The sequence below is a fragment of the Culex pipiens genome, chromosome 3 (genome assembly GCF_016801865.2).
Source record: "Culex pipiens pallens isolate TS chromosome 3, TS_CPP_V2, whole genome shotgun sequence".
NCBI lineage: Eukaryota > Metazoa > Arthropoda > Insecta > Diptera > Culicidae > Culex > Culex pipiens.
In genome coordinates, this window is record NC_068939.1 from 125,147,948 (window position 1) to 125,175,685 (window position 27,738).

General features: G+C 36.2%; 2 protein-coding genes across 2 annotated transcripts; one reads left to right on the plus strand and one right to left on the minus strand.

Moving 5' to 3' along the window:
- Positions 1-2,768: 2,768 nt before the first annotated feature.
- On the minus strand, positions 2,769-16,944 carry LOC120431841 (uncharacterized). The gene is made up of 9 exons (XM_039596969.2): positions 16,550-16,944; positions 16,296-16,419; positions 8,912-9,108; positions 8,711-8,851; positions 7,764-7,962; positions 3,718-4,052; positions 3,512-3,658; positions 3,311-3,460; positions 2,769-3,251 (listed from the first exon to the last, which is right to left on the minus strand). The coding sequence occupies exons 1-9, from the start codon at positions 16,601-16,603 to the stop codon at positions 2,838-2,840; spliced, it is 1,761 nt and encodes a 586-aa protein (XP_039452903.1). The 5' UTR covers positions 16,604-16,944; the 3' UTR covers positions 2,769-2,837.
- A 9,683-nt stretch (positions 16,945-26,627) lies between these two features.
- On the plus strand, positions 26,628-27,517 carry LOC120431839 (trypsin-2-like). The gene is made up of 2 exons (XM_039596968.2): positions 26,628-26,710; positions 26,763-27,517. The coding sequence occupies exons 1-2, from the start codon at positions 26,659-26,661 to the stop codon at positions 27,479-27,481; spliced, it is 771 nt and encodes a 256-aa protein (XP_039452902.1). The 5' UTR covers positions 26,628-26,658; the 3' UTR covers positions 27,482-27,517.
- The last annotated feature ends 221 nt before the right edge of the window (positions 27,518-27,738 follow it).

Genomic DNA, 27,738 nt, shown 5'->3' on the forward strand with positions numbered 1-27,738 from the left:
CATTCCTTGAGATTTTTCGTAACTGAACATATTGAACAATCGTCACGATATTTCAAATCGATTTTGATGTAATATTAAAATAAAAATATATACATTTTTTTCATATAACTTTTGTAAATTTCTTTTAAAATAACTCCCTGCATAAAATTCGATGAAACTGTGGATCATATTTTGTCACAAAACTCATTCGATCTAAAAAGGCCTCAAAATGGATTAAAAATAATGTTCACAAGCATTTCGTACCAGTGTAAACTACTGAAATTGAAAATTATTGTTTATTTGTGACGAGAGCCTGTTAGTTTACAATTTTTTTATCAGGTTAAGGAGGTAACTTAAGATAGAAAACGGAGATAAATAAACCAACCAAATGGTTGAAAAAATAAAGTTAAAAATGAAAGTAAGATGCGAAAGGCTTAAACTAGTTGTTTAACACAGCTTTTGAACTATTAGACCCTTTAGGGGGAATTCTCATATGTTTGGCAGGTTAAGTACTCGCTTCTAACTCCATCCATTTTTTAGACAACTTGTTTTGTGAAAAAAATTGATAGAAACTTGCTTCCTCACTTTTTATTGAGCTATTTATGACTCAGACCGAGCCAAGTAGCTTAGTGGTAACGCTTCCGCCTCGTCACGACCAAGAGGCAAGACGACCATATGGGGCAAGAGGAACAATCGCTCGTACGGCCGTAATTTTTACAATTTTCATTATTTCCAGTATGAGGAATTGTTGCTAACAATGCAATTAGCTGATTCTACTACCCCATAACCGCCAAAAACGACGTAAACGCCATGGGGCATAAGATTTAATGAAGTTTTTTTCAAAACCTTTGTTTTCTTATAATATTTGGAAAGTACAAAATAAGGCTTAGGGTTCCTTTGTAAGGCTCATTTTATCAAAATGCAATTTTTCCTAGATCAGTAGTGTCCCTACCAATGACTTGCACCTATTATAAAGTATGATTTAACTTTTGGTTATTTTTGTTGAGACCTTTTAAAAATCTTGCTCAGGTGGGGCAAGTGTACCATATGGATTTTAGTATGGAAAAAATTACGAATTGCTGCAACAACATATTTTATTGGGAAATAAACACTTAAAAGCACTTAAAAACTGATACACAATTGTTAAAAAAATTGTCCATACAAAATATAGTGATATTAAGAAAATTTCCTTTTTTTCATCTAAGTAACATTTTTTTTCGTAAAAATGATCAAATTTGCAGTAAAATATTATTATTTAATCTAAAAATGAAGGAAACGTTTCAAATACATTCTAATCTAATGTATCTATGTGATAACAGTTCAATTGTTAGCAAATTAACATGTTGTTTCATGCATTGTTCCTCTTGCCCCAACGGGTTGTTGGTCTTGCCCCACTAGTTGAGTAGAACACACAGAAAATTAAAATTTTTAAAATCAATTTTTTACATTAAAAAACAAGATTTTTTTAAATCTTGTTCTATCAGAGTGTTAGTCAAGACCTGGAATAAGATGATTATAAAAAATCCGACAGATTTTTTAACATTTTTGATGGGTTATAACGAGAATTTCCTTAGCTTGTTACACTTGCCCCACTTTCCCCTAATAAATTCCGTTTTCAAATTTGAAATCATTTTCGTTGAGAAAATTATGACACTTTGTGAGTACTAAAATAAATCTCTTTATCAATGTTGCCATAATTCGATGCCTCTGTGCTCTCTTAAGCTAACTAAATAGAAAAAAAAACAACAAGCTAAGTGCAAGAGAGCATCGAATTATATTTAACTAACTGTTACAATTTCCACATTTGTTGGAAACAGCTTTTTGAGGTACTTTGATAACTACCAAGCTGAGTATGATTTCACAACATTTCTTTCGTATTAAATTTATATTTATTATCTTGCAAAAAAAGAAACAACAATCTGTCAATGTAACCCCGACTTTCAAAGTCACCTCGGTTTACGGTATACTTTCCGCTTCTTCCAAGCCCTTGACCAGAGTCCTTTTAGTGAACTCTAAAATATTTGCTAGCATTTGCCCACCGTTCGTTGGCTGATTTACCCCTCTAACGATAATTTTTTTTCGAAAGTTATAAATGTTCCTCCTATGGAATGATACCATTATTATGTCGACGTGCTATCTTGTTGCATGTGCATTTTGGGCCAAATTGAGTTAAGCCTGCCTAGAAGAGCACGGTATGAATGAAGCAAAATATTATAAATTGTGATGAGTCATGAGAGATTTATACGTAGGAAATTGTGTTTCACCTTCCAGATTAAGAATATGTACGATTCAAAATATTTTATCGATGAAAAGAGGTTTTTCATACTAATAAAGACGCCTGATACAAGGCAAGTAAAAAATAATAAAAAAATGACAAAAAAACTTTTTTCGAAAATTTATAGAGATTAAGAAATGCAAACAAATATTAAATTCGCCATATAAAAAGGCTTATGGGCAAAAAATTATAAAATAGCCACCATGCGCCTCCTTGTATGATACTTTATATGGCAAAACAAGTCTTTTCGTGAAAACACAATTTTCACACAGGGTTGTTGAGGGTTAGTAAAGCTTTAATTTTTGAAATAATAAAATTTCGTCTTCCGCACATTTCCTCCTTAGCTGATTTCAGTTTATTTATATTTTAATTGAAAAACAAAAATAATTCAGAGGTTTAATTTAAGTTAAAAACAGATTTTTTTTATAGTTCCTTTTTATTTCAGGGGTACGAGATTTAATATTTCTTTTGTAAAATTTACGCCTAGAATAAAAACATGAAATAAAATAAAAAATGACCTTTTGCACTTTATTTGCTCTTATTATAATCTTTCATATTCCAAAGTATAACATTAAACTCCACTTCATTCATGATCCAAATACCCCCGCAGATCAAACATCTTCAGCAGCGGTCTCAAATGTTGATGGTACAGAGGATTGTTGAACACATCGTGCCGAAACTGCACATTTTCCTCCTCCTCCCCAACAAAACCGGCAAAATTGGCATTTTCACTCTTGTTGGCCAGCACCACCGGCAGGATTCCGTACAGACATTGCATTCCGAAGTAGGCCCGCCTCAGCATCTCGATGTGGATGTCCCTCAGGGTGGGAATCCGCTCTGGGTAGTCCAGCTTTCGAAGGCTTTCCGCCAGTTGATTCTGGTAGAATTGGATCAGCTCGTCAAAGTGATTAGTTTTCAGCTCCAGCGTTGTTGAGGAAACGATGTAGTAGAATAGTTCCAGCACTGGCGAACCGTAGTACGGGCCTTGGAAGTCAATCTGTAACATTCTTATAACATATTATTTTGTATTTTAAAAAAGGGATGTTTTCATCTTACCAACAGGACATCCCTAGGATCACCCGACTCGTGGTAGCTGAACATGTGATTGTTCGTCCAAACATCACCGTGGCAAAGTGCAACAAATCCTGAATCATCTTTCTTGGTCGCTTCAAACAATTTGTCGAAAGTGTCTTTCATGTTTCTGGTCTGTAATGATTCTTGTTTGCAATTTGAAATTCAAAATTCATGATTTATTACCATTTTGGGTTTGAATTTGTCACACTCATCCCAGGAACTGAGAGAGTCCAAAAATACTGGCGTTATAGCGTTGAGGAATTTGTCGAAAAAATCTCTTGCTGTTTCTTGTACCATTCCATTGTTGAACAGTGGGTTGATTGGTCCATTCTGATGAAAAAATATGTGTCAAAAAAAAATCATCTAAAAAAATCACTTTTCCTACTAACCTTCCTGTAATCCACCGCCGTCGCCGCATGATACTTGGCCAATTTGGCCAACAGCAAGTGGGCATGCTTAAAATCGGCTCCCTTCTGTCGGTTGGCCACCTGGTAACCCGAGGCGCACAGGTCATCCAGCACGATGATGTCCACCTCACCCTCGATCGTCTTCCAGCAGCGCGATCCAAACTGAATCTCCGTTCCCGCCTTGGCCCACTCGGCTTCCATTTTGGGCAGAACCGTGTCGTAGGCGAACTTCTCCTTCGTGAACACTCCGAATTCCTTCAGGGCCGGAACCGAAATCATTGCCTTAATGATAACGGCTAAATTTTTGGTTGTTCCGTCTGAATTGAATAAACAGTTAAGAACACAAAAATGGAATATTCGTAAGAATAAAATAAATGTGGTAGTAATACGTGAGTTTATATAATTTTAATTAAATTGACTTATGTTACTATCTTTGTTGCATCCTGATTTTTTTCAGATTGTATTTTAAATCTATTTTAAGACTATGATTTTGTTTGCCCTTTTGAAGTATTTATGTTTGCGATTTTGAGAAATGTTCAAAAGCCTTAACAGCAAATGCTCCATATTTTTAAGACATATCAAAGTGATTTTTTTCCACCTAAAAACATATAAAAAATCATAACCCATGGAAATTTATAATTGAAAAGTTGCGTTTGACGTTCCTAATTAAAAATATGTTTGACTCAAAATATTCTACCGAAGAAATGTATGGTTTCAAGGAAAATATGGAGACGCCAAGTATAGTCCATACCTGATTAATCGAATTTTCGATTTTTTTCAATTTTTTCTTCTGGGCATCAAATTTGAGGTGACCATCCATAAACCACGTGGACACTTTAGGGGAGGGGGGGGGTTGGCGGTTGTCCACGCTCGATACAAAAAAGTTTTTTTTTTGTATGGAAATTGTTCACGATTGGGGGGGGGGGGAATATTGAGCTTACCAAAAAAGTGTCCACGTGGTTGATGGATGGTCCTGAGTTCTGGAACCATAAATATGTTTTTAATTTCCCGCAACCGCCACCGAATCACGAAAAAAATGGATTTTCTTTTTTTATTTTTTTTTAAATAGTGAGGTGATGAAATATTGAAAAAATGCATTTAATATTTTTTTATAAAAAAAAACGAAGTTGACTTTATAGCTGTCGTTCACCATTGCTAGTATCAACCACTAGTGTCTTCCTTTTTATCTACAAAGACTTCGCCGCCCTGGGCTTCTAAGTGTATGAAAGTATGGCACGGAGCGACGGCGCCGAATACCCATATTTACACAAAGAATTTTAGAGCGCCCGCCGCGGGATTCGAACCGTCGACCTCTGGATTGTGAGTCCAGTGCGCGGCCCGATTGATCAGAAAACTTCAAAATTGCAATGAAAATTGAAGTGCAATCAGCTGAAATCTATTTAAAATACATTCCCCTGTGTTTAGAATCATATTTAGCATGGTCGCGTAAAAATCTCTTAAATTTTTGAAAAACATTGATGTTCATTATCGAAAAAAAAAATTTTCGCTTAAAATTTTGCTTTTGTCAAATTTTACATTTTTTGAAAACTAATGTTTGCAACACAACTGGACTAGTGTGAAACACATTTTAAAATTCTTTTTGTATTCAAATGTTGAAACTTTGGCTTGTTATTTCAATATCCATCGAACCATTAGATAATCGAAACATCGGATAATTGAGTCTGGACTTTACTGTTATTTATTTATTTATTTGGCTCAAACTATCAAACGAAATGTTGATTTGTTTGAAAATCACCATGCGTGGGTTTTCTATAAAACCTAGATGTTAATATTAGATTAAATTTTCAAAACAACCTATCCGTCATGGGTTTCCTATGCAGTTAGGACCTTAATCAAAGTTCAAAAATGAGACCGCTAAAATGATTTGTTTGGTTATCCACTTCAAACCCCTAACTTACTTGATTTTAAATTAAACGTCTTACTATTTCTACCCCGAATTTTTACAATCATTGAAAACAACCTTGCCTTGGCTATAACAGCCTTAACCTTAATGATAGGTAAAGTTTTTTTTACATCAATTCTTTTTAGATAGTTATTTTCAAATGCTTTGTTAACAACCATTATCAGCATTTGGAAACATGCTAAATTTTGGTCAAAGTATATGAGCATTGTAAGTTTCTGTGTTCTTTAATATAAAACTCGTTGGTTTTCAATATTGCTAGAATTTATTAGGCTTAAGCTTTCTTCAAAATGTCCAAGAGGGATCAAGCTCCCCCTTATAGTTTTAAAATATCGTTTTAAAACTTGTTTAAACAATTGGCAGAACTCAGAGAACATTTTTTATCATCAAAAAGGTTGATTTCGATTTTTAAAATGAATATGAAGAAAATGATCAGAAATAGTTCTAGGATTTCAGGAATCGTAAATTTCGCGTGTTTAAATGTGATTCGACTTGGAATGCTTGAATTTTTTAGGCAATTTGCGGAGATTTTTACTTAGGATGTCGTCAGCTGTGTGCTATCTTGTGAAATAGACCATTTTGGTCGAAAATGACTTAATGATGACGTTTTGCTATACTTAACAAACACTACAAGATGCATTAACCCGATTTTGGAAACTCGCTGTCCACACTTGTGACATAGACCAATTTATCATCAAAATGATCGTGCACACTGGTGACACGTCATACATGTTGTTGGAAAATGTGGAATTTTTTTCTTGTTTTTCACAAATTTATGTTGATACACATTTTCTAAAGACAATGCAATCTTTTGTTTTTGAAAATATACGGATTAAGTCAGTTAAACTATTGATTTAAATCTATTTTAGTTTGTATGGGAATTCTGTGCACACTTGTGACACGTAGTACAATTTTACTTTCGAAACACACTTGTGACACGTGCTTTTGATTGCTTCAAAAAGTTTGGCTCTACCATTCATAGTTTTGAAAATATTTATCATCAAACTTTAAAAATCGATTTTCTTTTTTTTTTTGGGGCAATAGGGCGTAATATTGAATGTTTGACCCTTTAGAAATGTTTGTCTTGATTTAAAAATTTTGAAAATATTTTTTTCGAAAAGATCGGAAAATTTCACGAATGTTTCATATTTTAACATTGTAAATCGGACCATTAGTTGCTGAGATATCGACATTAGAAAATGGTTGGTTGTTTGGGTGAAACTTAGAAAACATCAATTTTCTTGTTTTTAAACCTTTGCATGGCAATATCTCAGCAACTAAGGGTCGTTTTAACAAAGTCTGAAAAAGCAAAATATAGAGAATTTTCTCAGCTTTTCAAAAATATTTTTTTCAAAAGTGGGCAAACATGTGCACTAATTTTAAAAATTTCACTTCAGTACTTTTTGATTGCAAATTTGATTTTACATCGAAAAATGAATTTGAAAAATTTTTGCGGCCTATATCTCGATTTTTTGAAAAAAGTTGTGTTGATTCAAAAAATCATAACTCGGTCAAAGATTTTTTGCACAACCTGGAAATTTCTGAAACTTTGGCATTTGAGGTCCTATAAAACAATACAAAAAAAAAAAAAATAGAAATAATGTTTTTTTGCAAATCAAGTTTTAGTGACCAAAAGTGAAATATAAAATCACCAAAAATTTTTTAAACCGTGTATCATTTTTTTTCAGTGTAGTCCATATCCATACCTACAACTTTGCAGAAGACACCAAATCAATCAAAAAATTCCTTCAAAAGATGCAGATTTTTGAATTTTCACATATCATTTTTGTATGGACAGCTGCCAAATTCGTATGGAAAATTATATGGACAAACTAATGATGCAAAATGGCTTCTTTGGGCATACCGAAGACACCAAAAAAGTTTCAGTCGGATTAAAAAATACAAAAATAAAATCGAATGACCGAAATCTGAGAGAACTGCTCAACTACTGTAATTTAGTTGACCACTTCTTTCAGTTTTTATCTCTAAAACCGCCTCTAACAACAGCGTTTGTATTTTCCATCACTTCCCGCCACCATACCCAACCCATCCATCAAATAACAACTGCCAATCGACAATGGAAAAACAAAGTTAGTTGAAAAATCACCGCCACACTCAGCATCCACGTTGGCACGGTAAAGCGTCGAGGTGTAATTCTCGCCGGCGCCCCCCGTCGGAATGATGGCCCTGACCTTGACCACGAATTGACCCCGCTCCAGGCCGTGCTTCTCCACGAAAATGTCCTCGAAAAACTGCTCATTCAGCCAGTCCGGGATGGGCGATTTCACCTCAGTTTCTGATGTCATCTTGTTTAAGTGGTGTTTAGTTGGGTAATTAAGAAAACAAAACTATAAATTTTTAAGGGCGCACCACGATTCCGCGCAACCAGCTGATTCAAACACACGAAGCTAACTGAACTGAACGTTTTGTGAGCGAATCTGTGGGTTGGTTGGGGCGCTTCTCTCACGCGAATAGAATTTATCTTTTTTTCTACAGTGAACGGAACACGACTACACAATTATTAGGTGTGTGTAGATTAGATGTGGTCGTGTGGGGGCCAGAGTGAGAATCACACAATGCTCGATGATATAGTGACAATGAATTACCGCAGGTCGTGAATGGCTTGGGGTGGTCGTTAATTTACAACAGTGTATTTTTGAAAAACTAATTTAATAGATTGGTCGTGAGACTTTGTGTAACTACAACCATTATCAAGATTTTCGAAGATAAGTGATGTTACTAATTTTTACAAGAGTTTTCATGTTATTTCACCCTCGGTTTCACCATTTTAATAGATTGCACACAACTTGCTTTAGACTAGAAAAAAAAACTTATGTCATCGTCAATGATCGGCTCTATTTAACAAGGTTCAATAATTAAGTTTATTTGAACAAAAGAAAAAAAAACAAAGCTATCAACAAAATCTGTAATAATATAAATACAATAAATTAATTCTAGTTTAGTCACTTATCAACCAGTGTGTGGTGCATACGGCGAAATGTACTCCCGCTGATGGAACGACGGATGGATGTGGTTTGGGTGATGTGGATGGACCAGGTTCGGGTACAACTCCGGCGATCGTCCGTCGTGGGTTGGCGTTCCGTTCAGCAGTTCCGACATGAACCCAATGTAGGTGATTGCCAGCCGGAGCGTCTCAATTCGAGAAAGTCGCTTTTCGTAGGCAAATGTTGGCACCTTAAAAAACAACAAATTAGTTTTAAAATTCCAACTAATTCTCAAAAAAAAAAGTCTCACCTTCCGTCGGAGTTTGTCGAACGCCTCGTTTAGGTTAAACATCCGGCGTCGTTCGCGAATGTTTGCGGCCCTCCGTTGGGCCATCGATGCCACCCGGCGGCGTGTTTTCTTCGAGCTCGAGGTTGACGCCGGTTGGGCACCACGTGGCGACAGGCGCTGGGCCACGAAACTGCCCACTTGCTGGCGGGGCCAAATGGCTGCGATGAGGAGAGACAAATTTGTTATGATGGGATGATTGTTTACAGTTTTAATTGAAACAGCAGTTTGTTGAGCAACTAGCTAGTCTGTTTTAGAAAAAAAAAGCAATAAAAAAATATCAAATTATTGTGCTAAACATAACTAAAACCACTGTCCCAATGCGTTGCATGTGTTCTGATTCTTCCCAGATTAGAATGGTCAGTTCTTGGTCAGTTCTGTATCTCTGCACCTTTTTTTATTATATCGATTTCTCAGTGCTCTCTTCTGCTAACTACATCCCAGCAAGCTTAGAACAAGAGAGTACAAAGGCATCGATATATGTATTTTTTCTAAATAAAAAAAATATATATAACGACCTCCTGTTCCTGTCTGTGATCTGGTGATTTTTTTTCGCTTCTTAACCACTTTCTACTACCTACCAGTTGTCGTTCTACTTCGAATATCGTTCCTTGGAAGTTAGTTTATACTTTTTATCAAAACAAGTAAGGTAAATTAATTAATAAATGTAGGAAAGAGCGGGGAGTAGGCCGTCCCAAAAAAATGAAAAGTTGTCTTATCTTACCAAATTTGAATGACTTTAGCATGATTGCTACGCGCATTTCTGAAAAATACTCGAAAAATGCACTTTTTTCATTCAATCTCCGCGCGCGAGTTGTAAACCATTTTTGGGATTTTTTTGTTGTATGAAAACATTGTTCCTGACATCCTAATCTATCTTTCTAGGGGTGAGCACCGAAGATAAGACAACTTTTCATTTTTTTGGGACGGCCTAGTGGGGAGACTTCATATCTTTTTTTTGTATCGCACATAACTTTCTTAATTTCACACAAAACTTTAAACTTGTTGCATGAATCGAAAGCTTAAACATTCAACTATGTTTGGCTGATAAGCGTATTTAATCAGATAAATTCTTCGAGTCATGCCAAGCGTTTAAAAAAATATTCTAAACCGGCATTTTCAAAATGTTAAGGGGAACTTGATCCCCTTTTAAACATATTGAAGAAATCTTAACACTGGAACGCCCAACGCATGTCCAACTTACACGGACGCCCAAGCCTCCCAAAAAAGGTGGAACGGTAACTTCAACTCGCTGGCTCTCGGGCATTACTCAACCAATCGCGACGATTCTTGTTTCCAGTGATTTGTAAGAATGTCTAGATGATCCTAAAATTTTGCAGAACTTGATTTGAATAATTCTGTAAATTCTGCGACCGAAAACATCGTTCCACCTTTTTTAAAACGACTGCCTCCGCGGAATTTTTGGCGAATTTTTTTTATTTACACGCGAAAAAAAAAGTTGGAACAGATTTGATCAAATTAAGTTCTGCAAAGTTCTAGAATCATCTAGACATCCTAACAAATCACTGGAAAGAAGAATCGTTCCGATTGGTTGAGTAATGCCCGAGAACCATTAAGTTGAAGTTACCGTTCCAACTTTAGTTTAGTATATTCACAGTATCGTGTGAGCAGCAGTGCCGGGAAGATGGATTTTTGTGGTGTTTTTTTTTTGTGCTGTATTGGTGATCGTGTTCATGTTCATGTTCATATCAAGCATGCGGTGAGGGGGGTCATTGTGCTAATAAGTACTATTGCGCGTCAGTCGAAGTCGTGATTATTCAGGTTAATTTTTTTTGTGCTTTGTGTCGCTGTTCGTATGGGGTGAGTGATTGTGGTAATTTTACTGCCAGCATGTAAATTTATCAACTCACTATATGATTTATATAAATGTTTATATTATTCTTTATCATTTTCCTTTCCTGTAACATACCATCTCCTCATACCATATATGATCAAATTGTTTAAATTAACGAAACTTTCTAGAACAGCATGGGAACCATCTCTGCCGTTTTACGGCGATATGATGTATACGCCATTTTGGACATTTTCAATTTTATTGCACAGTCTGATAAAGAATCTTAAAAGCTACCTCCTGACGAAAGATTTTTTCAAAAAACTGCTCTGGGGCCCATTTTATTAAGCAAACAAACTATGATGTATACGCCAATTTTACTCATCATGATGTATGTATACATTGAGAATTGATAGAAGTCAAATTCAATACTGTTTGAATGTTGATTTGAGGTTTTGGGACCAAATCAAGACTGGGCAATATTTTATTACATTATTTCGATTTGATTCTTAAGGGGACGTCCATTAGGCGTCATCCATAAAGTACGTCACGTTCTGAGGGAAGAGGGGGGTTTTGAGCAAGCGTGACGTTGAGTGTTAAAAGCATAGGGAAATCGTGACAAAGGGGGTGGAGTAAATTTTGGCTGATTTTAATGTGACGTACTTAATGGATGACACCTTATCCACATCCACGTAGACACTTTTTTGAAAATTCTAGACCCACCCACCTCTCTTGCGGACAATTGTTCATGCAAAAAATGTGTTTATGGAGCGTAGACAATCGCTAAGGGAACGTTCTTTTATTACGTAACGCAAAAAATCGGATTTTAGACCCCCCCCCCTCGTAACAAAATTTCCATACAAATTTTAAAAAATTTGTATGGAGCGTAACACGGCCTCCGAACCCCCCCCCCCTCCCCCCAACTGCGTTACGTAATAAAAGAACGCTCCCTAATACCCTCCCCCCCTTAAAGTATCCACGTGGACAATGCATTACGGGATCCGCACAGCTATCAAAATAACTGGCACAAATAATAAAGCCAGCTTTGATCGAGCAATGTATACATACATCATTGGGCAGGAAAAGAGTGATTTTTTATTGCTATTTTTTCGGCCAAATGATGTTTGTGGTTTAAAATTGTAGAGAATAGGAAAAAACAAGAAATTTTGTAGGGGCCACATTTTTATTGTACTTTTTAACAGTTTCTACAGAGCAGACCTTAAATTAGTCATTTTAAATAGAAAAAATGAACAAAAACAGAAAATCGTGTCTACAGCAAAATCACCTCAATGGCGTATACATCATATCGCCGTAAAACGGCAGAATCTGGAGCATTTATATTTAAAATTACTGCTATTTTTTCAGCTTTCTGTAATCATCTTGATTTTATTTTTTATGTTTATTATATTTATTACATTTATTATATTTATTGTATTTATTATATTTATTATAAGTATTATATTTGTTTCATTTATTATTTTTACAAAACTACATGCTTATTATATAATACGCTAAAGACACGTACAAACTTCCAAAACATTTAATACATTACGCATTCAACCATTTTCATCGTCCCGATGAAATTCCCCTAACCCGAGCAGACGGAAATAACTTGGGAATAACATTTTTTGATTTTTGAAAATACTAGGCCAATAACATTTTATGTTATTTATAACAAGATTTGTTATTCGTCGTTATGATTTTTTTGTTATTGGATTGTTATTGTAATAACGAATTAATAACATTTTTAGTTATTCTTCGAACAAATCTTTGTTATTATTTTTTGTTATTTTAACAACTAATCCGACCATCCCAATAACAGTTGGAGTAGTTCTTCCATAACAAAAAATGTTATTCCAAAGTTGTTTTGGCTTTCAACCAATATCAGACCAATAACAAATTTTGTTATGATAACATAAACTGTTATTAACCCCTTATGCAAAAATGGATTTTTCAGGAAGATTCCATAACACTTTCTGTTATTTTAACAGAATTTGTTATTGAAATTGCATGAATTTTGTTATTACCGTCTGCCCGGGAACCCCCATTCCAAACCTCCCAAAAATATTCCGTTCACTTTTAAAAGTCGTATGGGTTTCCTGCACTTTTGCCACTAGTGAACAACAAAAACATCCCCTCCCAAATCCCCACGGGACTGTATGGGCGTAGCCTTGGAGCACAGTGTGGAAATTTACGTTCTTAGATATTTTTGGATGTACCGGGCAGCAATCAAATTGTCTAAGAATATTGAATTGACCATTGTGGCACCCCCTACAGCGTGGTGCAGACCCGTAATGCTAATCTATGCTAAAAATTCTAAGTGTTAATATAGGTATTCGGTGCCCTCTCCCCGTGCCTTACCTTCACACTTAGGAGACCCGGGAGGCGGAGTCTTGTCGCAAAAAGAACGATACACGCCTGTGGATCCGTTGACGAAACCGCAAGGTTTAAGAGGGCCACATTATAAGGTGTTACGTCGATTCCGTTTTTTTTATTGAATCTTTCTTATAATATAATGAGGAAAAAAACTGTTAAGAAAACATAACCTAACCTAAAACTAACTTTAACTTACAGTAAACTAAGCCAATCCTTGAATCAAGGGGTATTCAGAAATAGCACATTTTTCCCTGAATTTCAAACATTTCTCTTGAATCTTCTGATCCAACATTTTTATTTCTGCTAAGTCATGAACCTCACTTGATCTTGTCCAGCCAGGAACATTTAAAACCATTTTGAGTACCTTGTTTTGGACACGCTGGAGCTTCAATTTATGAGTTCTAGCGCAACACTCCCAAACAGGTGCTGCATACTCAATAACAATAAATTATTTGTTTGTAAACTGCTAGCTTATTTTTCAAAGAAAGCTTTGATTTTCTGTTAATTAAAGGGTACAAACATCTGATGAGAATGCTGCACTTGTTCAATATCTTGTCAAAAATGACATTTCGGCGGGCATTCAAGGGCTTGTTCCGGCGGGCTTACCGAGCCCAAATCTCAAATATGAGCTTGATTGGACGTAACAGGAGCTGGCGCTTGCATTTTAATTTTCAATGAGATTCAACCATTTACCATCTAAGACTATATACAGCAATTCCCCACGAAAACAGCATGGAAAAAAACAAAAGTGCTCGGATCGGGCTCAACATTTTTCTGGGGGTTCCCTAATTAGACCCGTATTTTTTTGTTTGGCCATTAGGGTGACCCGTGCCGTGTTCGGGTGGTCCAAAATATTGCCATTTTCGTCGATTTTCGCAAAAAAAAAACATATTTCAAAAAATCATAACTCCGCGCCATTTCAACCGATTTTAGCTATCTTGGACGCAAATGAAAAGTTTTTAGAAAGGATTTTAAGGAAAAATAGTTTCAAATTTCACAGATCTAGCCTGGCATTTGAAAAGGTCGTATGAAAACTTAAAATGCTGTTTGAAGGTCTCGGAACCAAATAGCACATGTCTGATAATATTTTTATCGGATTCCACGGGAAATTTTACATAAGTTAGGCTGGTATAAATTTTATTTAAAGTTTTGTCACCTCAAGAAAAATTTTGAGTTCGATCGGAGAACTTTTTTTCGAATCATGGTGTTTCGTGGAGAATCAATGTATATATGTTACAGAATATAAAAAAAAATCTGCCGCAATTTAAGCATAAATGCTTCCGAGGCATTGAATGTCAAATTTTACCATTCTTCGGCTCAGTAAAAATACATAATATTGCACTATGCCCATATTTTTAAGATGATGTCATTTTGAACTACCGTAAAACGGGGTGACTTTGATAGCCGGGGTGACTTTGATAGGTTCGCGATTTTTCCGCAAAATTAATAGTACAATTAAAATACTTACGGAATGGTTTAGAAACATACGTGGTAGAGAAGTGTTCAAAGTACCTCTTGTAGAACTTTTCATAAAATGTTGACTAGTTTAAAAAGTTAGTTAACTATAGTGAAGAAAATGTTGATGAAAGTCATTATTTTAAACTTCTCAAAGTGTCATGATTTTCTCAATGAACATGGTTTTTAATCGGAAAACGGAATGCATTTTCGGATTCTTTGGACAATTTTCCACTAGGAAAGGGTTAAAAAAGTTTGTAAATAATAAATAATATGTGTTTTTGAAACACAATTAAAAATACCTCCGAATGTATAATCAATTTCAGTTGAACTAATTTCATGTGAAATGTGAAAACTTGTGATTCGTGCTTTGAATTCAGTATAAAATGCAATATAAATCGAAAATTTTACAAACAAAACTAGTTTTAACAAATTTCAGGCAAAATTCCGACTTTTTAACAATTTTACCTAAAATTTATATGTATTTTGCTAAAAAGCTTATACACTTAGTTAACTAAATATAAACATTGATTTTTTTTTTCTTAAAAACTATATCAGCTACTTTAGTGATGGTACATTTAGCGTACAAATAAAGTTTAAACATCTTAAATATGATTTTAACAAGAAAAACTATGACTATCAAAGTCACCCCGGAATTAAAACTTAGAATTTTTTACGAAACTATTTTTCTAAACATTATTGAAAAAACTTTTTTTTCCGAAATTGTGCATAGACTTTGTGTGCTTTACCCCAGTACATGTTTTAAAAATAATAATCTTGAGAAAAACCTTACATGTTGGAAAATATTCTGAAAACAAATTGAAATCCTATCAAAGTCACCCCGGTTTACGGTACTTTTGTTCTGCAATTAACTTTTGTTTTAAGTTTTTTTAAACATTAAAAATGCGATTCTCTAGGGAACAATATTTAATTCCATCGAGCCTCTAATGTTGGCAAATCATTACTTGGACGTTCAATTACAGTTCAAAAAAGCGTTTTCAATTGAAATCGAATATTAAATAGATCAAGTTTTTATCTAAAGTTTTACAAAATAAGTTGGTTTAAATAATGAAAAACAGCTAATTAAGGGTGCACAGCAGCCAAGGAAGTTGTTGTCTTCTTATTCCAAATTGGTCAAACTTACGAACCCAATCCTGAAAGAATCTGATTGTAAAAATAGTCAAACTTTGTTGTAAATAACTTTGAAGACAGTAATTTAGGGGATGAATAAAAAATCATATCGATAGTTCCCGTATTTTTGAAGATACTAAAATGTCTGTATCAGAAATCTGGGTGCAAAAGCTATGGTTGATGTGTACCGTTAAACGGAGTTAGGAGCGAGTGCTTAACCTGCCGAACATATGAGAATTTCTCCTAGTAAGTTTTTAATTTATTTAAGAAGTTTGCCTATTTCCAGTGACTTTGAGTGTTATTCATATTTTTAAATATAAAATAGCTTTCAAGTCTCAACAGAATGCGTCAACACATAATCTAACTTATTATAAATTATTTTGACTTGAAAAGTAGCGGATATTAGTTTAAGCACGGTCAAAGTTGACTCAAAAAAATATTGTTATCAAAACATCGGCTAAGAAACATGAAACAAGTGATTTTTAATGCTTTTTTGAAGATTTCAAATTGTTTTAAAAATGGATTTTGAACGAAATTCAAGATCGAAGCCCGTCTGAAGAAGGGTGGAAGTCTTAGAGAATTCAAAATACCTACCCAAATCTGCACAGGGGAATCCGGCGGCCATCAGCTCCGGATAGTGCACCATCGGCGACGGGTTATCCTGGCTCCAAATGGGTGTGAACGGTGACACTTCCGGCGGAAACGGGGGCTCCATATGCTTTAGTATGCAATCCACGGTTCGGTAGGATTAAATGAGAATATTTTACACTTTATTATTTTTCAATCCATCAAAAATCACAAATTTATCACAATTTGCACAATTTTTATTTAAATATTTTTCCACATACACCGTTTGTACTCTCCCAGTGATGATGAGGGTCACTTGGAAAACTAGTCATCATTTGCACTTCACACCTTCCCGACGGATTTTCCAAAGTCACGTGCCAAATCCGGGAAGAAAGTCAGAAAAGTTAGTCCAATCGATTCGAGCTCCGGCGAAAGACTAAAGTTCATCTCAGCAGCCGGGACCAAACCATGATCCTTGTGTGTGCAAGGATGCTGCGCCCGCACTCATAGCATGCTGTGATATTAAAACTTCCTGCCCTCTCTCACTTCCTCCCATTTTCCCACCCCGCAGTAGCGCAATAATATAATTTTAATATCCTTGCATCTGTGCCACAGCACACACACACTCACAGCCTGGCTCTTATTTTCCAGGACCGCCACCGCGCTAGGGGAAGTGCGCCAATCGACATCCTCGTCATCGTCAGGTTGCTGGGATGTTTCCACTCTTCGATACAGCTTCAGCAGCTTGCTGTCAGTGGGTGGGGTGGGAGGCATTTGGGCGCAGCCTGTTTTTCATATCCTTTTGTGTTAGGGGAGAAAGAGTTGGGAGGAATGCAATCAGGGGAAAACAAGCTTTTTCAACTGTTTAACTATTTTTTTGCTAAAAGTTTTAGAATAGTTTTGATGAAACCAAAGGACAAATTTCTACGAAAAACCCTACATCTTTTGTTTTATGTTTTTCTTGTTTCATTTTTAGTATTTATAATTGCATTTATCTTGTTTAGTTTATGTTTGCTTCTGATAGTACAGCCACATTTTATTTCATTTTGTTGCATGTTCAGCGCCGTATCTAGGGGTTGGCGCAGTTGGTGACCGCCAAGGGCGCCAGCCCTTGGGGGCGCCGAAATCGATGATTGTACAAAATTTGCATGTCAGTTATAACATCCCCATTAGGTATTTGAAACAGAAAGGGCGCCAAATTATAAAGTACAACTACAAATAACTAGATAATTTGGGTTAAAATAAAACAAATAGGGGCGCCCCAATAAATTCTATGAAAATTTCAATCTAAGTGTTTTTGAAAATTCATACTTAATGCTTAAATTATTTTTTCATCAAAGAGCTCAAGTGGCAGAAAGTTGAAGGAGTTCTAGAAGAGCTTCTCAAAATAAAACCAGCATTAATGTGAATTACAATCAGCCAAACTGTGAAAAATGTGGTCATATTTTGAGCTTCTTTGAAATAGGAATTATTTTAACATAAAAATATAATTTGGACATTCTCGAGTTTTTGAAAAATGGCCTTTGAAATATTTTCAGCACGATTTCACCTTTTAAGCAACTTCGTACATTAAAATTTACATGCGCTTTTCCAAAATACTAAAGTTTTAAAATAGTAAAAACTGCTGTAAAATTTCACCAATAAGACCAATATTATCAGAGCACACAAGCTGTTCTGAACATCTCTTTTTTAGTTTTAGCCTAACCGGTGTTGTTAACTTTTTAAATTTAAACAAATATTATATTTTATATGATTTTTTTAGGTTGAAAACAGCTTTGTGCAAAAAATAATTCACTTGAATATAACATTTATTTAACGAATTTAAATTAATTAAAAATTCCGATGAAAAAAATAATGCAAAACATAAATAATTTAAAAAAAAAATCATGAAAAATATTCTCAAGCATCGTATGGGCAAATCACAAAAAAATTATAAAAATTTCTTATCTTCATTTTTTTTACTAAGGCCGTTGCAAATATTTTTTGAAGTTTATGTCCCTCGACTCTGGCCAAAGTCGAGGGGGGGGGGGGGCAAAAAAAATAAAAAAGTTTAAAAATTTAATTTACGAGCCATGGTTTTAACATTTGAATGAACAAAGTGTTTAAAAATGCATTTTACACCTGCCCAGTGGTTTTGCAATCATTGTTTTCCAAAATACCTAAGTATTGACGAATATTTATTTTTTTGCAAAAAAAAAGTTTTTGCGGTGCTGTACATTGGAATTTCATAAAAAATCAAAATACTTTTAATCCAGCCCAAACATGCTAAATATGATTATCAATGCAGAAAAATGCGTTTTAGATTGTTTTATGTTGATTTGACTCCTAGTTTCATTAAAATTTTGAAGATTTCTGAAAAAATATTTTTTTTGTCCCCTGATTTTTCGGACCAATTATGAAGGGGGGGGCGACATAAACTTTGAAAAATATTTGCAACGGCCTAAATGTAATGCTCATATTATTTTCATTAAAATAAGTTTCATCATGAATTGCGCTGGATTTTGAATAATCCTTAATTGATTATGACAAAATGTGGCTTTGCCGCTGCATGTTTAAAAATTATACCTCGATGCCGGGTGCTATTTTGTACTAAGCTTGCTGGGATTCTTATCAAGATAGAAGAGAGAACACAGATATCGACTCATATTTTATTTTTATTTTTGAAGAAAGATTTTTTCTTTTTTCTAAGTACACCGAAATGAAATCCAAAGCCAAATCAGCTAATTATTTTACAAATCTGGGAAAGTTCTTTGTTTATACAATAAAATCAATACTAGATCAGATACATCAGACACAGTATACATATTTTTACATATAATAAAGAAAATATGAGTGAAAAACACAGCAAAGTTGACACTGAAAAAAAAAATCTAAATAGTGACAAAGTACCAAAAAACAAGTTAAACTTCCAACCCTAAAATTTATTTAATTTTCAAGAGTTCTTTTTTCCAATGCCTTTAAAAGATCAAAAATTGGTTGAAAAATTGATTTCAGGCGATTTTTCAGATCGAAAACCCGTCTAGAAGTGGGGTTGGGTTGTAGAGTGTTACAAGATTTATATTAAAGTTGTTGTTCTTCAGCTCTTTAATATAGGGGCATGGACAAATTTTCAGTCAAATAAACAAATCTAGAGTTATGTTTATTGAAACGGTCCTATAAACATATGAAACACAAAAGCTTATAAGACCTTTAAAAAAAACCCCCTGGATATCAAACAAACAATTTAAATAAACAAAGTACAAAGGGAAGCAGACAAATTGAATAACAAAATATTAGAAATTTTCTTTTTGGGGAATATTTGTTATAAATAAATCAATAAGTAAAAGTAGGTTCAAACTGCAAATCCCCTCTGGACACTGCCAGGAATAAACAGATTGCGCTGAATTCTCTATGCTACCGGATGTCAGTTGGTTGTAGTTTGCCACGGATGCTGCACACCAGTGCCAAGAAATGCACACACACACAAACACTCACACAACCAAAACACCACCCCATTGGCCGTGGCCTGCTGCGGGGCGGAGTCTATTTGAAAAGCTTTCGTTCGTGGATGCTGTAGAGAGAATGAGAAGGATAAATAAATAAAAAAAAATGTGCGCCAGATTGCTCAGAAAGGATGCGTGCAACATTCGGTGCCATAACAACCACCGCACCACGTTGGATGGCAGCATCCACTGACAAGGACGAGCAGCAAAATGGTGTCACAAGCTGATGCTGCGACACGAGCTGAAACCCGGGCTATGTTGAAGGGTGCTGCTTCAATTTAGCTTCCAGCTTTTTCTTTAATCTTGGCTTTAATATAATGTTATGGGTTTCAATTTATAATTCGAGCTGTGACTTGTACAGATACATTATTCAATTCAATTCAATTCGGTTTTATTGGTGAATAATCAAGATACAATGAGTTATTTTGAAGTGCATAACAGAGTTTTGGAGTTCCTTACAGCTGTGTGTTGCATCATAATCCATTTAGGAACAATTATTTCTTTAACTAAGGCACTAGCAAGAGTAAGAAAAAACTATAAAAAAAAACTTACAGAAATTGCAAAGGAAAGGGGATAGAGGAAGAGAAAGCTTATATCTAGATCACAGTTAATTTATTTTTTGTAGATGTGTTTGATCATCAGTTCCCCAAGGGCCAGGAATTGTTCTGCCTTGTTCCGGCAGCTCCGAAACCGCGTCATCATCTCCCCCGCGAGAGCAAAGAACTCCGGCAGGGTGAAGAGATCTTCCCCGGTGACTTCTTGCTGGGCCGTACTGCCGCTACCGGCAGCGACCACGCTGGCGAACGAACGCCCCCAACCAGGAGGGAACGCTGAGTTTTCCGCTGGAACCGTAAGCTGTCCAGCTGCAGGAACGGCTGCGCTCTTACTTCGCTGAGGAGAGTGGGACGCTGCTGCTTTCTTCTATCTCTTTTCCTGCTCCTCGAGGTAGGCCTTGCGCGCGATGCATCCGCGGTAATTGCCGGTATGGTTACCGTCACAGTTCGCGCACTTTACGCGCGGCTTGGTTTGTTCTGCCTTGTCCCCCAAGTCCGCCTTTCGTGGTAGTGCGCACGCCTCCGAGAGGTGTGACTCACCGCACTTCACGCAGCGGGGCCGGAGGTTGCAGTTCCGCGAGCCGTGGCCGAATTTCTGGCAACGGTGGCATTGCGCTACGTCCGTCGGGTTCTTGGTGTAAAACCGCCAGTTTACCCGAAAACCGTCCAACGTCTTAGTCCGCCGCAGGTCTTGGATCTTGACGGTGCCGCGGTCGAAGTACAACAGGTACAGTGTGTGTGTACCTGTTACCGTTGTCTTGCGCGAGAGCACTTTAATCTCCCGCGGTTTTATTCCGGCGTCCGAAAGGTGACCCTTCAGGTCGGAGATCGGCCGGTCTTGATAACCCTGCAAGACAACCTTAACAAGGGGCTTCTCGGGGTTGAATGTGTAGAAGTTGAAGTTGCTACGCTTCAATTCTTCAAACACCTGGTCGAAGCTCTTTTTATTCAGTGTGATCACTTGCACTGCCGACTTACCGATTTTCAGACAATATCCGAGGCCTTCCAGCAACTCGTCAACATCGTCCGCCAACGTGTCCAAAACAAAAATTGGAGGTGGTCTTCGTTCCGTTGGAGAATTATTCTTTTTTGGCGTCGGCACTTTTTTCCGTGCACGACCATCGTCGTCGTCGTCGTCGGTAGTGGTGGTCGCTCAGCATCTGGAACTCGTTCCTGATGGGAATGTTGGCGGATGTTGATGTACCACTGGTTGTGGCACCGGAAGTACCTGAACGGGTTCGCACTGGTGATCGCGGAACATATCCGGGATGTAGTAACTTTTTGTCGATGCCTTCTGCGCTCACGCTCCCCTGCGCGATGGCGGTCGACACGGCGTTGGTTTGTTTACCTTTCTGCACACGGCCGGTAGAGGAACTTCGCGGGTTTTTCGAGGCCGCACTCGAACTGCCACGGCCACGGCCGGCCTTTGGCATGCTGGAGAAGCAAACTCGCGGGTAACCACAATCAATTACGGCAAAAAAAAATCGAAAAAACGATGGAGCACTGAGCACTAGCTGCATGCTCTCGTGCGTACACGGAGGGAGCTGTACAGATACTTTAAAAATATGTTTCCTTACTCCTAAATCATTTTGATTTACAAATTTCAAAGGTAGTTGCATTATCAGATCATAATAAAAAAATGTGGGTACCTTCATCTGGGGCAAATTGGGACAGCTGTTTTTGCATTGTTACTGCACAATATTAAGATATTTTTGATTAGTTTCGGATAGACACATAACAAACAAAATTAGTGCATTGTTTTCCAAACTTCAAGCTCTGAAAACTGCTGTCACTATTCAGAATGTAGTCTCGATTCACCTCAGTTGACGTTGCCTTTGTTACACTTTTGTTATTTGAAAAATGAAATGTAATATAATTCCAAAGCGCTGAAAAACATAACAAACCTTGATTCAAATCCTGATTAAATCTGTAGAATAAAATATGTATCGTAAAACTTTTGTTTGAATTTACAGATATGTGTTGTTAAGTTAACTAAATTTTTTACTTATTTTGTACCGTAATCTGGGGTGAATCGGGACTACAGTCTGAATAGGGACAGCAGTTTTGAGAGCACCTAAAGCTTTTAAATTTGGAAATGGATGTACACATTTTGTTGGCCTGAGTCTGTTCAAACCGAAACCAACCAGAAAAATCAAAATATTGTGCTCCAACATGGTTAAAACTGCTGTCCCAATTCGCCCCATGTGTCCCGATTGACCCCAGTTTACGGTACTCCATTTTTCACTTTTACTCCCTAATTTTAACATTGCAATTAAAAAAGAATCTAAAATCTTGCGATCCGAGATAATGAAACACTAGTACAGTTTTCAATTTTTTTTTAACGAAATCAAACCTTTTACTGCTTTGTACATGCATAAATTACAAATGTTCAAAATATTTTTTGCGCGAACAAACGTGTTTAAAATGATTTTGTGTGCACGAAAATACTTTTTAAAGTATTTTCAATAGATTGCGTTCCTATATTACGTATCACAGTAACAAAATTCGGCATCTTGCCAATTCTACAACGATGCCGAATTAATAATTCTAAGAAAAACAAACGTGCAAGTGCATTTTCTTGGGATATAAAGGTTATACTTAGGGTTAGTGAAATTTCACGATCTCGCAAAGCAAAGCATTCCACTTTAACGACCCCCGGGTCTTTTGTGGTCTCTGTTGCAAGTTTCTACTCATTTCTAGGCGTCCGAAGGTTATGTGTGGTGAGTCACTCAAAACCTCTTTTACGCTAATGGACCGACGTTTAACTTCCCCATCCGATAGAAGGCGTGATCAGGCAAATCTCGTCTCGAAAAATGCCACCGGGTCCGTCTGGGATTGAACCTAGGCCATACTGGGGTGAGAGGCTACCACGATCACGATCTCGCGGACAGCGAGAAATCCGCGAAATTTGGCTTTTTCAGTAAATCCCGTGAAATTTTACGTTTGTGTGAAAATTTCACGATTTTTCTCAAAATAATTTATCAAACTCAAATGGCGAGGGAATACCCTGGTTTAATTACTTATATAGGGTTATTGTTTTTTGACGATTTCGTGGACGGTGTAAAATTCGTGAAATTTATCAATTTTCTCAAAACATTTTTTTAATAGCAACTTAATAAATATTTCATCCAAAATGACTATTTAGTTAAATTGTAATATTTTTCAATTAAAAAGCTTGAATATAAATGTATGTCAAGTTGATATGAACCATTTGATGAAATGTTCAGAGTTTTGAGTTTTTTTAGAAGCTAACTAAATTTAGTAATATCTTTATTCGCAGTGTTAAAAATTTCACTGCTCTTTCATTTGAAAGGTATAGTTTTGAAAGAAATTAAAAAAATCAAGCTTTGATTTATTCAAAATAAAATGCAGAGTATTGTTTATCTTTGGAATCACATTTTTAAAACATATAAATTTTTTTGGGCCTGTTTAATTGTAACTATATGTCTTTATTTGGGTGGATGATTCCCGCGAAAGTTAAAAAATACTACTTTTTTTGTTTTCTTTTCTCATTTAGAATAAAAAAATTGATTTTGTTAAAAAAAAATATTTTTGCAAATTGATTTAAAAATTAGTTTTTGAAAAATGGTATTTAAAACAAAAAAGTAAGCGATTCTCTGCGACTTCAGGCTTCGGTTTTTTTTTGCATTTTTTTTATTTGCTTGAAACTTTGTAGTTAGCTTCCCTGTGACAAAACAATTCTCCGTACAGAAATGACATGTCCATTTTCAAAAATCTGTATCTCGCGAGGATTTTTATAATAGATTTGGTATTTTCGACAAAGTTGTAAGTATTAGTAAGGCCGTTGCAAATATTTTTCAAGGTTTATGTGCCCCCACCCCCCTTAAAAATTGGTCCGAAAAATCAAGGGTCAAAATAAATAAATATTTTTTCAAAAAACTTCAAAATTTTAATGAAAATAGAAGTTAAATCTACTGGAAACAATCTGAAATGCATTTTTCTGCATTGATAATTAAAAAAAATAAAATTTTCGTCAAAACTTAGATATTCTAGAAACTAATGATTGCAAAACAACTGGACAAGTGTATAGTGCATTTTAAAACACTTTTTTCATTCAAATGTTGAAACAATTGCTCGTAAATTCAATTTTTAACCTTTTTTTTTTGCCCCCCCCCCCCCCTTCCTCTACCTTGTTCAAAGGCGAGGGACATAAACTTCAAAAAATATTTGCAACGGCCTAAGAATTTTGTGAAAAAATAGATACACGATTTTTTTAATCTAATTTCTTGATAACTTTTGGCACTTAAAATTGAGTTGCTCGAAAACTCTATTTTAATTTTTTGGGGTTTTTCAGGGGACAAAAAATGCCATCTTTTAAGGAAAGTATATCGAATAATCATTCAAAAATCTACTTTTGAGAGAAAAAATATTCTTGGCCAAATTTAGTCCAACTCTTATTCTTCACTGAAAAATGTTTGGATAAAGAGGCAATGGTGTCTATTCTTTTTCCTCAAAAACATGTTTATACGGGTCGGTGCACTTTTAGGTAAAAATCCAGACACATCAGACTTTATTTCAGACACTGCCAAAACCGAGATCAAAACGGCATTTTAAGTTTTTATACGACTTTTACAAATGTAAGGCTAGATTTTTGAAACTCCATATTTCTCCAAAAGCAAAACGAGTCATCATTATTTTGCAACATGAGCTTAATTTGGTTGAAACGGCAAAGAGTTAAACTGCCCATGTTCGCATAAATGTCCCATATGCAAAAACAGCAAACTGAACGCGAAGCAAGTTTGTCCCACACATAAGGCTACGTGTTAAGTTTTCGCTGAATTCCTCCCGATATCTTTTCTCTACGTGTATGGAGAAGTAATGTTTTTTGATATTTTTTGGTTTTAACGGTGAATTTACTTAAGGGGTTACATACATGTAAATCAGCAAAAATGTCAGAGGTTGATTTGAGCACACACTTAAACTTTTTTTAAATCTGTTTTACGGGCATTAAAATATATATTTTCAACTATTATCAAAATAAATTTGAATACATTTGGTTGTATATTTGCCGAGATATAGCTAATTTAAGTTAGCAGTTTCAAAAAACGGGTGCCACGATATCTCCACACTGCTTTGACCAAATCGGCTCAAAATTTTGGTGAAGACTCGTTAAACCGGTCCTGTGTGCATGACGAAGCCCGATTTTTAAAAAGTTTAATTGAAAAAAAGATAAAAATATTTCTGTGTTTTTCATATAAAAAATCACCAGTTTTTGATTTTTGTATTTTTTTAAAATGCAAAATTTCAAAATCGGGCTTCGTCATGCACACGGAATATGTCTTGCAAGTCTTCACCTCAAATTTCAGCCAATTTGGTCCATCCCATCTCGAGATATCGTGGCACCCGTAAATCAACTCGGTGTTCAGAGAAAAACGCTCACAAAGTTTGACAGTTCGCTTTGCGCATGGCAAAATTTTGAGCGTAAATCGTCTCTTACTCAGTTTAATCATGGAATATCTTCATGAAACTTTCAGGAGTGATTGAAAATCATCTTTTAAGTGGATTGAATAAATTTTTTGAAACATGAAATTTTGTGATTTTCTACATGTATGTAACCCCTTAATACACATGTGACATGAAATTTCATTCAAAAAGCGTTTTTGGAAATGCAAAAAAAAATTTAAGTAACATCGTACATTAACTCGTTCTGAAAAAAACTTCCTTTTGCAACTTGTTGCATAAACTACTATTACCGTCAACTAGGGCGAATTGGGACAGCAGTTTTAACCATGTAAGAACACAATATTTTGATTTTTCTGATAGGTTTCGGATAGAACAGACTCAGACCCAACAAAATGTGTACGTCCATTTCCAAATTTAAAACCTTTAAGTGCTCTAAACACTGCTGTCCCTATTCAGACTGTAGTCCCGATTCACCCCAGATGACGGTATTATGTTTATCTTCCATATGGGGCTGCTGCATATAAAATGTTGATTTTTTTATGAAATAAAAAAAGTTAAAGTACGTAATAAATTGAATTTTTAAGTGAGAGATGCGACTTATATTCACTATAAAATTATTCTTGCTGACTCAAATTCGTTATCAAACTTAAACGGAAGTAAACTAGTCACATAATGGCCGATAAGAAAACTCGCATGAGGACTGGTAATGGAGAATGAACAATACTTATGATATTTCAGCTTCTGATTACGCTCACATGTTACCTGCCTTATCTAATAACGTACGATTGCAATTTATATTTAGCAAAAACTTACTCATCAAAATATACATCTGATTGACATGCATTATCTTAGGGAGATATTCTTTCTTGTTTGTCTTATAAAAGAGGCTGCGACTGAAATCACCTGTTTCTTTCAACTCAATTTGAAGAAATGAACAAACTTTTTATCGGCGTCATCTGTGCTGTTTTAGCTCTTGTAAATGGTACTTGAAAATTCTGTTAAAAGTTAAAAATTCTACCATTGCCATCTTTTAGGAGCCTCCCTAAACCCTACCAACTCCCGCAAAATCGTCGGTGGCTTCCAGATCGACATCTCCGAGGTGCCCTACCAGGTGTCACTCCAGTGGTATGGCCGTCATGACTGCGGCGGTTCAATCATATCCGCAAAATGGATCCTGACCGCAGCTCACTGTATGGACGACAATTTGGACCCCGCGACGCACCAGGTCCGCGTGGGTTCAACGGAACACGCCGACGGCGGTCGACTGGTTCCGGTTCGCAGTATCCACGTGCATCCAAACTACGACGATCGGGATCTGCAGTTCGACTACACATTGCTCGAGTTGGACGAAACGTTGGAGTTTGGAGAAACCGTCCAGCCGATCGAACTTGCTACGGAGGAACCCAAGGACGGCGAGTTGAGTCTGGTGTCCGGTTGGGGCCAAACGCAGAACGAGGCGGAATCCCGGGATCTGTTGCGGGCCGTGGTCGTTCCGATTGTGGACCGGACCCGCTGTGGAGAGGCGTACCGGGTCGATTTTGAGACGCTGCCGGAGAGTATGATTTGTGCTGGGGATTGGGAGGAGGGCGGTCGGGACGCGTGCTACGGGGACAGCGGAGGACCGTTGGTGGTGGACGGCAAGCTGGCCGGAATCGTATCGACGGGCGATGGATGTGCCAAGCCGGGAGCGCCCGGAATTTACGCGAATGTGGTGACGGTGCGGGACTGGATTAGGGAGGTTTCCGGAGTGTGAGGATTAAAATTTGTTAAAGAAACAATTGTTGGTTCAAGGAATCGTTCATAAACCACTTACACAGAAAAAAAACAATTCTCGTAATCGTGAATTAAGTTCACGAATGTGAGAACCACGAAGGAATTTATTCATGAGTATGGTGCATTTGCACTATAAACGTGCATATATTCCTTCGTGGTTCTCGCATTCGTGAATTTAATTCACGATTTCGAGAATTGATTTTTTTCTGTGTAGTCTCATGAGAGGGCAGTGGGGCA

Bases quoted from the DNA above. Each gene is read 5' to 3' on its own strand.
- LOC120431841 (XM_039596969.2), bottom strand. From the start codon at position 16,603: ATGATGACTAGTTTTCCAAGTGACCCTCATCATCACTGGGAGAGTACA. The intron at 8,852-8,911 runs GTGAGACTTTTT...TTGTTTTTTAAG, and splicing joins TCGACAAACTCCGACGGAAG to GTGCCAACATTTGCCTACGA. The intron at 3,252-3,310 runs GTAAGATGAAAA...AGAATGTTACAG, and splicing joins ATCCTAGGGATGTCCTGTTG to ATTGACTTCCAAGGCCCGTA.
- LOC120431839 (XM_039596968.2), top strand. From the start codon at position 26,659: ATGAACAAACTTTTTATCGGCGTCATCTGTGCTGTTTTAGCTCTTGTA. The intron at 26,711-26,762 runs GTACTTGAAAAT...GCCATCTTTTAG, and splicing joins TGTTTTAGCTCTTGTAAATG to GAGCCTCCCTAAACCCTACC.